The sequence below is a fragment of the Ciconia boyciana genome, chromosome 1 (assembly GCF_034638445.1).
Source record: "Ciconia boyciana chromosome 1, ASM3463844v1, whole genome shotgun sequence".
Taxonomy (NCBI): Eukaryota; Metazoa; Chordata; class Aves; order Ciconiiformes; family Ciconiidae; genus Ciconia; species Ciconia boyciana.
Window position 1 is genome coordinate 151,910,444 of NC_132934.1, and position 14,515 is coordinate 151,924,958.

Consider the following 14,515-nt stretch of genomic DNA (forward strand, 5'->3'; position numbering starts at 1 on the left):
GTGTCAATAGCACACTGAAGCACATGTATGCAAAATAGGAAGTGAAAGCTTACCTGCTGACCTGTGAAACTCTTAAAACATAAACAAAATTATGCATGCTTGCTAGGCTTGTGAGTCAGAAGCAGGCTTCTCTGTACTTAGAGGATGCCTGAGAACTTACTTTTTTTCCTGTATTTAAGATGAAGACTATGAAACAGCTGTTAAGAAACTTAATGGAAGACTGTATCCCAGCGATTCAGAAGAGAAAAAGAAATTGCAAGATCTTGTAAAAGGTATGTCTTAAAACACAATACTTATGTTTCAGTATATAAGAAACTTTAAGCTCTAAATCTGAAGGACACTTGGGCACTGAGATTAATTTTATGTTTCCTGAGATATTTTTTTAGAAGCACTGATGCTGGGACCAGAAAAGCTGCATCTCAAAATACAGCTTTAGGCTCAGTATGTTGAACTGTTAGTTAGCAGTGAAGTGGTACCTGAATGAGAAATGTGCTTTTCAGGTGGCCTATGAACAAGAACATCAAAGTGTCTTCCTACCTTGAGCTCCTTCTGAATATGAAGAATTCAGCTTGGCATGATACTGTACAAGGCAAAAGTTGTCTACATCTGTGAATACTTACTACTTCTGCAGATAGTCAATTTAAATTAAGCTTATGAGTTAATATTGTTCAATTAAAAAAAAAACATATTTGGTCTTCATACTAAAGACACAGGTGTAGAAGGTGGAATTTGCTGCTTATGTTTATGTCTACTTTGGCTTTGCCTCAGACTTCAGTGTTGCATAACTGAAAATCTGGTTAGATACTTCTAGAACTGAAGTTTGGGGATTTTTTGAGGATACGCGCTAGAAAGAGGTGGTATATATTGAGCCATCTGAAATATGAGCAAATGTTTGAAGGAAGCTAGTAGTAGCGGCAGCTGCAAGTTTGAACTCTTCCTCATTGCGTGGAAATTCCCTGATATAAATAGAAAAGCAATCATGATGAACTTCTAATTTTAGTCACCCTGAGTGGAGTTAAGTTAGTCTTCACTTCCACTGTTTAAACAGTAATGCTATTTGAAAAACTCTTGAAGTCTTACTTCAAGTTGCTCTGGCTATCATGAGGTTATTTTATACTGTAGGTGCCAAAAATACTTCAGTATTTAGCTTCCTTTCTAGCTATTTACTACTAATTTTTATTCTTTGCAGTAGGCATGACAGGGAAAAGTGAATTTGACAGTGAAAGAGAATGTGTTACTGCTTGGGAAAAGAAACCAGCTCCTGAGGAGAAGGATAAAGCAGAAGCTCTGCAGGTTCCTTCTACATCTGTCTGTGGTGTCAGCAGTGATACTGAGGATGACAGTCCAGAAGACTTTCAGACAGAAGTTAAAATTCAAGAAACGAAAGTAAGAACTAAATCTTCACTAAACTTTTTGTCATTAAACTTGTACAATTACTTCATATACATGTGAGACTTCACATAACTTTCACCTTGTGAGAACGAAAACATCCAGTGATTAAAACCTATTTGACTTTTGTGGCCGTGCCTCAAGTCTTTGCCAACACTGAAACAGAAGCTTAGGTCTTAAGTTCCTTGGGAAGAGAAAGGAGGTACAGCTGTTCTCAAGTATAAACTGCTTTGGCTAGTAAAATCACTCCTAATGTGTGTATATGTAAGGACTAACTGCTTTCAGAAAGTAATAGTATTTTTTAGAAAGCATACTACTTCAGAGATACTTCATTCTCTTGTCACATTAATGTCCAATGTGTGTTAAGCGTAATGAAAAAGTCAGAAAGCCTACAACAATTTTTCTTGGTATTCTTTTTTTTCTAAAGCAACTGTTCTTAGTCTCCTGAGAAGATGGTTTGAATACTAGACTCTTCTAGCTTATTTGCTTATTACTTTACTTTTTTATTAATTTCAGGAGAATGAGGTCACAAGCTCAACTGACTTAGTCTGTACCAGTAAGGAAGAAGTACCTACTCCATCAACTGGTGAGGTGACAGTATTTGTCCAGTCAGCTGCCAACAATGAAGAACCAGATTCCACCACGGAAACTGTGCATGTATCACAGGCTTTATCAGGAGCTGATGACAAACCTGTAGACTTGTCAACTAAAAAAAGTGATTTGGACTGTTCAGAGTCAACACAAGGTAAGGTCAGGGGTATGTTCTGTTTTTTTGTAGGAACTTAAGTATGCTTTTCTGTAGATTATTTTATCTAATGTAGCTGCTGCCTTGCAGAGAAGTAGTACCAATACTGAATTAGAAGCATGAGTACCAATCTAGTAAAAATGTGACTGGGGATTAAAATAATAATATACATCAAATTCTGGTGTGTTCAAATGGCACTACTACAGAGCAATGTTAGTGTCTGTTGTATAATTTACATATGATGTACTTTCAGTTTACTGTTAAATACTGCATGAAGACTTCTTAGAGCTCTGTGGATCTGCACAGAAGCAGCATGCTGAAACTATCTCACACAGTCTTGAGCCCTTTTTTTAAACCATAATAAATGACTGTCAATATGACAAGTGACGTGCAAACTTTCAATTTATTGGAAGGGAAAAATACCGTAGAGACTTCTCCAGTTTATTTTTGTGACTACATAACATTAAACACATTTTCTTTAAGAAAGGCAGAGAAAAACCTTTGACTTTCCCTTCTTATTTGATAGAAAACAGAATCATCTCATTTGGTTTCGGCAATACTGCAGGCTTGTCATTTGCAGATCTGGCTTCCAAAAACTCTGGAGACTTTGCTTTTGGCTCAAAAGGTGAGTTAAACTAGTCTGAGACAGATACTCAGCTGGACTTGTGCTTTGTACAATATACCTTTTGTGCACCAAATTTCTACTGATTGATTAGTTAACAGTTTTTTGCAACTTTTTGTCCAGAAGAAGAAACCACACAAAGTTTAAAATGTAAATATCTTAATTGTAGATAAAAACTTCAAATGGGCGAATACAGGAGCAGCTGTGTTTGGAGAGACAGCCTGTAAAGCAGATGAAGATGAAGGTGGTAGTGATGATGAGGTGGTACATAGTGATGATATCCACTTTGAGCCAATTGTGTCCTTACCAGAGGTAAGGGGACTTCTGGGATATAAACCAACACTAAGATAAGCATGTCTTCTAACACAGCAAGTTTTTAAAGCTTTGCTTAACTAACTTTGCTTTCTGTGTTGTGCGCCTTGTTCTGTATTTCTTGCACTGCCTATGTAGAAACACCTGCTGTTTTAAATCCTAGCTTAGCACTGGGGCAATATCTGGTGCATCAGTTAAAATCTTCAAAGTTTATTTCGTTATACCTTGACTGGGTGTTTATCAGTATGCAAATTTGTACACAGAAGTTGTAAAAGCTAAAACTGATTCATCATAGCACAGTTGAAAACCAAGGGGGGGAACTGAATAACTGTTAGTGCTAATACAACTCAGCTGTGGCTTTGTATCCATGACTTGTAGATTCAGTTCTGTGAACGCCATGCCAACTTAAAATTTTTACTCTAAGCTAGGCAAGAGATTTCTAGAATCACTGAGCAATAAAGATGTAGTACAATTAACCTCACCTGAAGGCTAAGGGAACTAACTTTGTTAGTTTGGAAACAAATTGTTTTTCAAGAAGTAGGAGAACCTTCAACTTGGAAGGTAGCCTTATAACTTACTGAGTGAGGCTTCACAGTTGTTCGTGTCTTGATTTGGTATTTAGCCTTAGTGTGCCTAATAACCATTTCAAACTTTTCTGATGTTATATTCATGTCATCTGGCTTTCCTATAAATAATATAATTTAATTATGGATTAGTGTAATTATTAAGCAAGACAAATAGAGCACAAATAAATAGTATGCAGTGTAATTTGAACAGCAAATCTGATGAGGTTCATAACATGCCTTCAACCACCTTCTTCAAAATTTTGTATGCCTTTGCTCATCTGTGTGTCATATTATGACTTTATGGTTTTCTTTCTTCCATTACTTGCTGCTTCTCTTCTTCAGTCTTGTTTCTCCCTCCACAAATAGTTGTTTGTCACGTATTTCTCCAGTTCTCTCAAGTGTTCCTTATCTTTGGAAGATGTGTTAACTAAAGGAGGTTAGCGGCCAGTAATATGCATACATAAAGCGAGGAGGAGGAATGGCTGTCAGGTGTCAGTTTGTTATTCTCAGTGTTTATTCTGTTCAAATGCAAATATCAAGTTCTTTAACAAAGTTCAAAAGGTAACACCTGGAATGGTTACAGTACTATATCCTCACTTCTCAGTGTGCACATCATTCAGCAAACCTGAAACTTTCCTGGGAAACTTGCCAGAACACTTGATAGTGTTTTTTTATTGTTAAAAAAACACCACCAAAAAATATGCCAAAAAAACAAACAAACAAAAACCCCACCCCCAAAGCAGAAACCAACAAACACCACCAAAAACCATACGTAGCATGGCAAAGTAGTATTGCAGTGCTATAATTAATCTTAAACAGTGGAATTTGTTGGGCTCTTAAATTCTGAAAAGGCTGGATGTTTACTCATTTTGGTGTGTGAATATGGTGCTCGAGAAAGGAACACATGGAATAATCTTCCATTGTAATAGGTCAGAATCATCATAAGTGTATGTGAGACTATTAATATCATCAGTGACGGCAGCTCTCTGGGAAATCACAGGTACTCCACTGTGCTGTTTTTTAGGTGGAGGTAAAATCTGGAGAAGAAGATGAAGAAATTCTCTTCAAAGAGAGGGCAAAACTTTACAGATGGGACAGAGATGCTGTTCAGTGGAAGGAGCGTGGTGTTGGAGAGATAAAGATCCTCTTCCATACACAGAAGAAATACTACAGAGTCCTCATGAGAAGGGACCAAGTTCTTAAAGTCTGTGCAAACCACGTCATCACCAAAGAAATGAACTTGGTGCCCTCTGATACATCAAACAATGCTTTAATTTGGACAGCCACAGATTATGCTGGTGAGTTTCTTGGGTGTTTTTTGTTTTTTCTAGGTGGTCTGTAGTTTCTGTGGCTTTGTTTTTCCCTGCAGATTATAGAAAGATGAAAGCTATTAATTTCTGACTATACTGAACAGAACTAAAGAAACCTGTTCTTGGATTTATTTTCAGATGGTGAAGTAAAAGTAGAACAACTTGCAGTCAGATTTAAAAGTCAAGAAATGGCTAATTCTTTCAAGAGGAGGTTTGAAGAATGCCAGCTAAGCTTGTCAGAACTACAGAAGGGACACTTATCTCTGGCAGCAGGACTGTCAAAGGACACCAACCCCATTGTGTATTTTGAAGTTTCTGCTGATGATGAACCTTTAGGACACATAACCATGGAGCTGTTTTCAAATATTGTCCCTCGAACTGCTGAAAATTTCAGGGCGCTGTGCACAGGAGAGAAAGGATTTGGATTCAAGAACTCCAGCTTTCACAGAATAGTCACTGACTTTGTGTGTCAGGTAAGCATAACGGGAATACTCTTCATTGAGAGGAGGAGATGCATCTTGACTAACAATGGCACTTCAAAAAAATAACTTATGCAGGATAGCACTTTCTTGTTGGCAGCATGACTCCAGTGCCCTTTCTCCAGTACTCTCATCTGCCCTTTCCCTACAAGGAGATGAGAAATGGTGCAAGCAGCACATACTGCCCTAAGACAAATACTTTCTACCTGTGTCTGCCAGCTGCCTGATGCTTTAGTGTTACCTCGTGCTGCCTTGTTAGTGTGAAAGAAAAAACTGAGATGGAGATCTCCCCTTACAGTGGACAAAAGACCTGTTGCTGAACAGGAACACCAAGGAAAGTAGGGGTTACCAGAACTACCATTCAGCCTTCTCTCTCTACAGAGAGGAACTTCGTATGCTCACCTGCAAAGAACACTTGCTTTCCAGGCTTCTTTCACATTTTAAAGTACCCTTTGTATTGCAGATAAGGTGCACTTTAAAACTGGTATTCCAAATACTTTAGATGCTCAAGTTTCTATCTAAAAGAAGTCTTCTAGATCTCTTTATCAAGCAGTGGCCTGTTCCTTAAAATACTAAATTTTTCACCACAAGTATCAGCCTGCAGTGCATCTGAACCCCCATGTAGACAGTGTTGGTTTTAAACCTGTGTGCATTTGGTAGCACTAGCAAGTTCTTCATAAATGCTGAAGGCTTAGGAAATTGATCATAGCTTAGACAGACCTTTCCTAAAATTCTCATCAATAATTCAGTGAGTTAGTGACTTGTAACAGGCAGAATGAACCAACGTCCTTACACACCACACTAATGCTCCTGCATGTCACTACATCCCTGAAGATGAGGCACAACCTTCTACGAACTCAGAAGTAGACAGTAATATATGAATGGCTTGTCACCAAAATAAAAAACTATCCAGTCTTGATTAGGTATCACCTGTGTCTGAAGTAAAGATGCCCTTTATGGCTCTTTTGTTAAATCTTTTGTGCCTTTCTGATAAGGAAAGCAGTGTTGCTCATTTAGGGTTTAAGCTTGTTTTGGAGTATTCCACATCCTATACGGAGCAGACTTCTTAAAACAGTTAACTGTACCATGCGTACCCTGACCAAAAGTGAACTTTTATCACATGAAATTAGTATATTCTAAGTTTGCTCTGCTTTGCCTGAACTTTCTCTGGGTACAGTGAGAAGCTTTTCAATGAGAATAAAGGCTTTCCTTCAAAGATATGATAACCTATACTGTCACCTCTATGCGTATAGTCAAATAATCAGGAGCCAGAAGCTTGCTGCCTTGCAGAAAGACAAAAGACACTGCTCACTAGCAGCCAGCTGCTCTACTAAACAAGCAGTAATGTGACAAAAGCTGCTGCCTGCACAGAAGCAAGAAATTGCTGATCATTGGTACCTTAACTTTTTTCAGGTGATCAGTTCTGTGCCTGCAGAGACTAAGCAAGGACAGGCCTTCAATGAGATAACGTGGGTCCTAGCTATCAGGGCCAAGTGATGCAGGAAGTGGGCTGTGGGAAAGACAGGCCTAGAGGAGTAGTCACCATGTGGAGCAAGAAGATAAAATGCTGTGTTCAGAATAAACAAGGGATAAAGTTTCCACTACTGCTTCCATTGCCATGAACAAAGCTGCTGAAGCTGGGAAGCCTTATATCTAAGTAAATACAGTACTTGTGAAAAATAAGAATGAGTTCTTCCAAACTCAAGTCTTTACTGTTGAAAGGGAATATAATTGTGCTGTTGGTTTATGTTTTGGGACTTGTAAGTTAATGCTGTGCCCTTTTTTTTTTTAAGGGAGGTGATATAACTAACCATGATGGAACAGGTGGACGGTCAATTTATGGAACAGCATTTGAAGATGAGAATTTTGAAGTGAAACACACTGGTCCTGGATTGTTGTCAATGGCAAATAAGGGCAGGGATACAAATAATTCTCAGTTCTTTATAACACTTAAAAAAGCAGAACACTTGGACTTCAAGCATGTGGTATTTGGGTTTGTGAAAGATGGAATGGATGTTGTGAAAAAGATTGAATCCTTTGGTTCTCCTAAAGGGCTAGTAAATGGAAGAATTGTCATTACAGATTGTGGGCAAATATAAAATTATTGCTTTGAGTATACAGATGTTCTAGCAGTATAAATCAGTATTTAGGTATTATTGACTATTTCAGCTTCCTAAAATGGACACTTCTGATGTATAAATGTAAAATTACAGCTTATAGTTGGGGTTTTGTGTTCTAATTGATTTTTTGCATGTTAAATAAGTTCAGACACTGGCATATTTTAGGTGTATTTGTGTTATCCTGACATATTTGTATTAAATGTCAAATTTTAAAAATTAAATCTTAAGTCTTGTTAAAATAAATGTCTTGTCTTCACTCTGGTTTGTTTAAAAAAAACCCAAACAACAAACTTGCATAATTTGGCTTGCTGCTCTCAGATCTCCATTTTGAATATGCAAGTTGTAGGTGCTAATTGCTGCTCAGTAAACTGAAGGCCTTTGAAACTTACTCTTTTGATGTGGAGGAAGCAAACTGAGCGAGCTAGCAGCTAGATGCTGGTTTGCACTGTCTGAAGTCTCCGAATAGCACTTGAGTACCTGAAAGCTAGAGCGTAGTTCTTGAATGTTTTGATTGATATTTTGCTAGAGAAGTGTGCCAACTCTTTTGTTGTGCATAGAATATTTCTAAATGACTAAAAACCATCTACTTGACAGAGATGTTACCTGAAATGCTGCCGCTGCTCTTTTCCTAATGTTTTAGTTCCATTTCCTGTGGCAGACTTCCCTGACCTCACTGCACAACTGAATTACTGTAGCTTACGTAGGACGGGGTCGTTTTCTCTTTTAAGACTTTATGTCTCTCAGTAGCGAACATGCATGAATAAATGGGGGGGGAGGGGGCTTAAACTTCTACTCCACAAGGTCTTTTTCAAGGTAACCAATTTTATGATTCTGTAACTTGAATATTCAGCCTTAACCTATTTTTTGACTTTTATTAGGAGTACTTCTGACTTTTTTAGGTAGGAGTACTTCTTCCCTAAAGCTCCTACACTACAAAAATATTAGATTGTAAAACAATGTAACAGAACTGATTACAGGGCCTAGCCCTCCCTCCGCAGGCAGCAGGAGCGGGAGGCCGGAGCCGCAGGACGCGCCGTGCCGCCGTGGGGAGGGAAACCGCCGTTGCTGTGGTTTGCCTGTCCCGCGAAGCCGAGTGCGGCGGCAAGCACCGGCAAGCTGCGGCGGCGGTGGTGGGGCGGGAGGGGCCCTCTCCGCCCGCCTCCTGGCCCGCTCGGGCGAGGGCTGCCGCCGACCCCGCTCCTTTCCCGCCGGCACGGGGGAACAGACGAGCCCGCGCCTCGCCCGGCCCCAGCGGGCGAGGGCAGCCTGGGCGCGTGCGCGCCGCCGCGCGCCCGCCTGTCCCCTGCCGCGCCTGCGCCCGCCGCCTGAGGGTGGTGGCGGTTTCTTCGAGCGGGAGCGGCGCGGCGGTGCGCCATGGCGGGCCCCGGCCTGGGCCTCAGCCGCCCCGACGAGCGTCTGCCGTGGCCCTCCCTGCGGGGGCCGGCGGGGGTGAGACGGGAGGGCCGGGGGGTGCGCGCCAGGGGAGGGAGGTGGGCGGCGTGGGAGGAGGAGGAAAGACGTTCCTCCTCGCCCAGTCCCTGAGGTGCTGGGAGGGGGGTCTGTGTCCCCTCCCTTGGGGTTCATTGTAAACACCGTGCTGTTACATACACGTACAGTGTGAGAGCCAAAAATGGGATTTAAACAGACTTCAGGAGCTTACGTGTAAAGTGTGTTCTTTCTAATCCTACCCGTGTCCCTCTGTTCTGATTGTGTTATAGTGGAAGTGCTGAAGAGTCATCCTTGTCTGAACTTGAAATTTCCCTGGAACTTGCAATTCTAAATTTTATGCGTTCCCAAAACACAGTCTGAGCAGCTTGGCACTTAGTTTTTGCCTAAAACCTTCTGGTACCTGCCGGTTGGGCAAGATAATATGTGAATCTGCCTAGAAGTAGTATACTAGGCATGTATGAAATACGTATAATAGGATGACTCATTTTGTTCATATATTCTTTTGCTACAGCAATTGCTAGTCTTATTTAGAATATGTTAGGAGTATTTGTGGTTTTTCATAAAGCCTAGCAATTAGCTCTGTTTTCAAGGAGCAGAAAATTGTTCCATATCTAGTCAACCAGAAGAGAATCAAACCCATAGTTCATAAGAGACTGCCACAATGACCAGACAGTAAATTATGATGGGTATCATTCCCTTGCCGAGGTAAAGCAATGTTATTTTACACCAGAGAATGCCAGGTTCTTTGCACCGATATGAATGATGGAACTGGATTGTAATTACTTTTATTTTGTCTGAAGTCTGTTTGTCTTTCACTGAGACAAATTTTTGCAGTTGCTTTCTTGCATCTGTATTCCATGGGTCAAATGCTTCCAGTGTGCCCAGGGGATAACAGACCTTAAGTGTTCAAACTCATGCTGCAGGGGAAGTAGTATGTTGTAAAAATACCTGTGACCAGCCAAAGATTGGGAGAGATTGAAAGCCAGATTTGGGCTAGACACATAGTTGGATTGGGAGATCGCGTTGGTCCTGGGAATCAACAAATGAATACAGAAACTTGGCTTTTTTTCTGAGGAAGTGTGACTTGCCATTGTAGGATCAGGAACCGTCCCAAATACAAAGTGAAGATTTGAGTTCTTTAGCAGCTAAACTCTGGATGTATCTGCCCTTAGTTCCTTCAGAAGGATTTGCAACTCAGGTAGTGTTTTGTGGTGCTCTAGATGCTATGTTTTTCTTGGGAAATATCCTGCTTTGAATTACACAGCTGTTCTTTAAAGAAAAATAATTTTCAAACGTTATTTTTAAAAACTGTCACTGAGACTTTAAAGTGTAATGCTTGCTAGGAAGGAAATGCTAGATTTGTTTGTACGTTTTGTTATTTCATTAAAAAGCAGTATTTAAGTACAAGAAAATACAGCAGTTGATCACTTCATTTAGAGCATAGCAGAGAGATGCAGTGAAACACAACTAAGATCATGAGAGATACTCTGATACTTCTGTCATTTGTTCTTTTAGGATATAGTTACAAGTTAGTAGGAAAAAGTAGAACAGGAAACTCTGACATAAAAAGCCTAGATCTAAAGATAGATGGCACTGTTTCTGTGATTACCTAATCCTACTTTTATGCCCTTATTCTATGTCACTGTCTTCATAGTGTCTTGTATTCTCTCAAATATTTTACCACGTAACACTATGAATATTTCATTATTACTGTGGGGAGTATGTTTGCCTCTATATTAATATAGAGGGCCCTTTACACTTATACATTAGAAAACCCCACTTCCCTTTTCAAAGTCAGTAGTTTGTAGTAAGTTCTGTCACAAGGCGTTGTAACTGTTAAACAAGTTGTAATATGCACATTCCCTGAAAATTCTGACTATATTACAGTGGTTTTGTGCTTTCCTGTAGGACTGCCTTTCAGGAGCATTACATACTGGATATGAGAGTGGAAGCTCCCTGGTATACAAAGGTAATACCAAACAACAGTGCTTTGATGTCTTTTCCAGGGAAAATATGTACTAAATCTGTATCATTCCTAAATTTATTTTAAGTAGTTTTGTATTTTCTCATTTTAAATATGTAGACTTTCTTGATCAGGGGATTGTGATATCTGGGAGCCAACCTGGGAACATTTGAAGAGCACAAAGGTTGCTTTAGGACAATAGTTCCCAACCTGTTTGTGTTTAAGTCCTGCTTGAAGCAGTTGGTAGCATTCCACCTCATAACGCATACAATTGGCTTTAATTTTAAGATACATATATATTTAATGTTTAGAATGTCTTTGGGCTTCTTGAGAAACACATGTTGCTGGTGGACAGCAGGGTAAAACAATGTGTTTATCAGGCTTCAGTTATAGAAAAATTAGCGTATGAAGGCAAGCTGTAAAACTTCAGAAAGACTAATCTGGTTTGAAAACTAAATAATTCTTCCTGTAGTTTAAGCTATTCTAATTCTTCATGCATTTGCCAGGCTGCGTCAGTGGTTTTTTTTGTTCTTAAACCTACATGATTACATGGCAAGCATTTCTAATAAGCTCTTGTCAATTTCTTAATGTCAGCTTCTCAAATGCAAGATAGAATTATTATTCTTTTATATATTCCAGGTGACATGGACAGCTCACTGGAAAATACAACTATTTCTTTATCCAAGTGTTCTTTAGAGTCAGAATTTACTGAAAGTGGAAGAGAGAACAGCATCAGATCTTCTAGTGATTTCCTACAAAGTTTTAGAGACTGGGATTGGTAAGAGGTGTTTTCTCTTCAGCTCTCCTTTACTGTTTATTATCTCTCATAATCCAGATAAACAGTGAGTAAACAATATGTTCAGATTGCACAGATCCAGAAGTCATTTTAAGATTGTTGTTTTCTTGTTAAGTAAAAAACTGTTTGTGGCTGATGTATGAGATAATGTGAACGCTGATTTTGATGAAGAGTATTGTCTCGCGCACTTTCTAATCTAATCTATGTTGGAATTGCTAATGGCATACAGGGATGATATAAACTGAACTAGAAGGAAAGCAAATAGCTCAGACTGATGAACAGCTTTAAGTTTATTTAGAGATAATTTGATTCCAAAAGCCAAGAAATCTCTTTTCAGGGCTACTTTACACCAAATACGAAAAAATAATGAAAAAAGGGGGTTTGTATTTTTAGCATTCCTGGAATTTGGTGGTTGGTGATGAGAGAAGAGTGTTGGTTTTACCTGCTGCATACATGTGCTTACAGCATGAAAATTCCAGTTATTGTTACCACTTTTAAGTCAATTACTAATTGTCATGGTTAAAAACTTGTAAGTAATAATGCCTTCCATCCAAATGATTTAACTCTGCTATTTGTTATCAGTCAAATATAAAAATCTTAGATTGAACAATGTTTACATTTTTATACAAACTTCTCTCAATGTTCTAAATATAGTATGTTAGAAGGGACTGAGTAATTTCAAATTATTGCTTTTTGTATTTTTTTAGTTTTGATGATGAGCAAGATTCTTTTTGTGATTCAAGTGGTCTAGAAATAGAAGAAAAGACCATTAATTGCTCTGAAACTGATGCAGTTCAAAATACAGCTATATATGTGGAAACAGGTAATACATATTGAATTTTAAATATTTTTACAACTCTATGTGAAGTATTACATGTAATTTAAAAAACTTTCCAGTAAATGTATTTCTGTTCAGTTCATAAATACAATAATAGCTAAAATGTATTTTAATTTGGGGATTTAACCTTTCATGTAAGTATGAGTAACTCCTTTAGAATTAGTTTAGGAGGTCCAGGCATACTTGATGCAATACTAACATATATTTTAAAAAGAAAAATCAAAGTTTTAGGAAACTGGTTGCCAGGTGACTTTATAAGATGAATGAAGAAATAGGGTGGGTTTTGGGTTTTCTGTATGTTTGTTTGTTTTGTTTTATTTTGTTTTAAGTAGCTAGCTGCATTAACAAATACTACAGCTGTGTTAAGTCAGATGTCTTTTGTCAGTTTAAGGATTGAAAATTGGCAATGGGTAGAGAGAGTGTTATCTGTTGTTAAGTTAACTCAGGAAATTCTAACTGGAAGATTGTAGCAGGGACCAGCTGGCATTAATTCACTGCAAATGTTTGAAAATGCTGCCGCAATTGGAGGAGTTTGTGAATCAGTGTAGCTCTGTCACTTGTGGAGAGTTTTAGGTTTAGAAGAACATTCATATATTCTTTTGAAAGTGTATCTGGAAGTGTGGAGACAGACAGACAGCCAACCAACCCCAAAGTGGCTAAAAGGAATCTCAGAAGCCAGGCAGAACAGATCAGTGGAACTGTAATAGACTCTCACCAAGAGTTGTATTAAATGGATGGGGAGACTATAAGAACAGCTTTCTGAAAACACATTCGTTCGGAAAAGGAAAAAAAAATAATTTAATTACACCAGGAAAAAATGCATAGTTTACAGTATTTGGGATCAAAGGCAAAATAAATACAGAACTCTGATAAATATCAGACACATTTGTTTCAGATATGACTACTTTTTTTCTGGTTTCTTTTCCCTTTTTTTTCTGTTATGATTTATGTGGCATTGTACTAGTTATGCTCTCCTTCCTCACCCCTGAAACAGACACACTGTGGCAGAACAACAGGTTTGGTTTATTATCCTGCTCCAGCTGTGATAGGTGATCAACCATAGGGCTGCCTGATGCATACCACCAGTTAGCCCTGATTACATCATTTGCTTATCTGGTAATATTTTTCCTGTTTCTTGATGCTCTTTCTCATTATCCTTTTTTTCTCTTCCCCAGTTGCCTGCCAAATAAACAACCTATCCCTAATTACTTTTTCCTCATTGGTCTGAGTTTTGCTACATCCGTACCTGTTGTGGTTTAACCCCCACAGGCAGCTCAGCCCCACACAGCTGCTTGCTCACTCTCCCCGCCCCCCCAGTATGAAGGGAGAGAATCAGAAAGGTAAAAGTGAGAAAACTCGTGGGTTGAGATAAAGACAATTTAATAGGTAAAGCAAAAACTGCATGTGCAAGAAAACCAAAATGAGGAATTAATTTACTGCTTCCCACTGGCAGGCAGGTGTTCAGCCATCTCCAGGAAAGCAGGGCTCCATCATGCGTAACAGTTACTTGGGAAGACAAACGCCATCACTCCGAACATCCCCCCTTCCCTTCTTCTCCCCCCAGCTTTACATGCTGAGCATGATGCCATATGGTATGGGATGTCCCTTTGGTCAGTCGGGGTCAGCTGTCCCAGCTGTGTCCCCTCCCAACTTCTTGTGCACCCCAAGCCTACTCGCTGGTGGAGTGGGGTGAGAAACAGAAAAGGCCTTGACTCTGTGCAAGTGCTGCTCAGCAACAACTAAAACATCCCTGTGTTCAGGGGAAGCTGATGGAACAGATCATCTTGAGTGCCATCGCACGGCATGTAGAGGATAACCAAGGGATCAAGCCCAGCCAGCATGGGTTTAGGAAAGGCAGGTCCTGCTTGACCAACCTGATCTCCTTCTACGACAAGGTGACCTGCCTAATGGATGAGGGGAGGGCTG

The 14,515-nt window shown here is 39.4% G+C and overlaps 2 protein-coding genes across 11 annotated transcripts in view; both read left to right on the forward strand.

The window, feature by feature from the left end:
- RGPD4 (RANBP2 like and GRIP domain containing 4) overlaps positions 1 to 7,780 on the forward strand; it is a 34,063-nt gene extending 26,283 nt beyond the window's left edge. For 3 of the 4 annotated variants that reach the window (XM_072849798.1, XM_072849801.1, XM_072849800.1), the window contains 8 exons: positions 180 to 272; positions 1,190 to 1,386; positions 1,906 to 2,134; positions 2,661 to 2,759; positions 2,926 to 3,068; positions 4,659 to 4,932; positions 5,083 to 5,417; positions 7,217 to 7,780. In XM_072849798.1, coding sequence (XP_072705899.1) covers positions 180 to 272; positions 1,190 to 1,386; positions 1,906 to 2,134; positions 2,661 to 2,759; positions 2,926 to 3,068; positions 4,659 to 4,932; positions 5,083 to 5,417; positions 7,217 to 7,522 — 1,676 coding nt within the window. In that variant the 3' untranslated portion in view covers positions 7,523 to 7,780. The remainder of the gene's footprint in view (positions 1 to 179; positions 273 to 1,189; positions 1,387 to 1,905; positions 2,135 to 2,660; positions 2,760 to 2,925; positions 3,069 to 4,658; positions 4,933 to 5,082; positions 5,418 to 7,216) is intronic. The other variant, XM_072849799.1, reaches the window with a different exon arrangement.
- A 1,064-nt stretch (positions 7,781 to 8,844) lies between these two features.
- Positions 8,845 to 14,515, forward strand: part of CCDC138 (coiled-coil domain containing 138) — a 42,647-nt gene continuing 36,976 nt past the window's right edge. For 5 of the 7 annotated variants that reach the window (XR_012040368.1, XR_012040367.1, XM_072849803.1 and 2 more), the window contains exons 1-5: positions 8,845 to 8,992; positions 10,089 to 10,190; positions 10,901 to 10,961; positions 11,595 to 11,733; positions 12,459 to 12,574. Coding sequence is in view for 4 of the 7 variants with exons in the window: in XM_072849803.1 (XP_072705904.1) it covers positions 8,918 to 8,992; positions 10,089 to 10,190; positions 10,901 to 10,961; positions 11,595 to 11,733; positions 12,459 to 12,574 (493 nt within the window). In the remaining 3 variants the exon portion in view is untranslated. Of the gene's footprint in view, positions 8,993 to 10,088; positions 10,191 to 10,900; positions 10,962 to 11,594; positions 11,734 to 12,457; positions 12,575 to 14,515 lie in introns of those variants that run through there. The other 2 variants (XM_072849804.1, XM_072849808.1) reach the window with 2 other exon arrangements.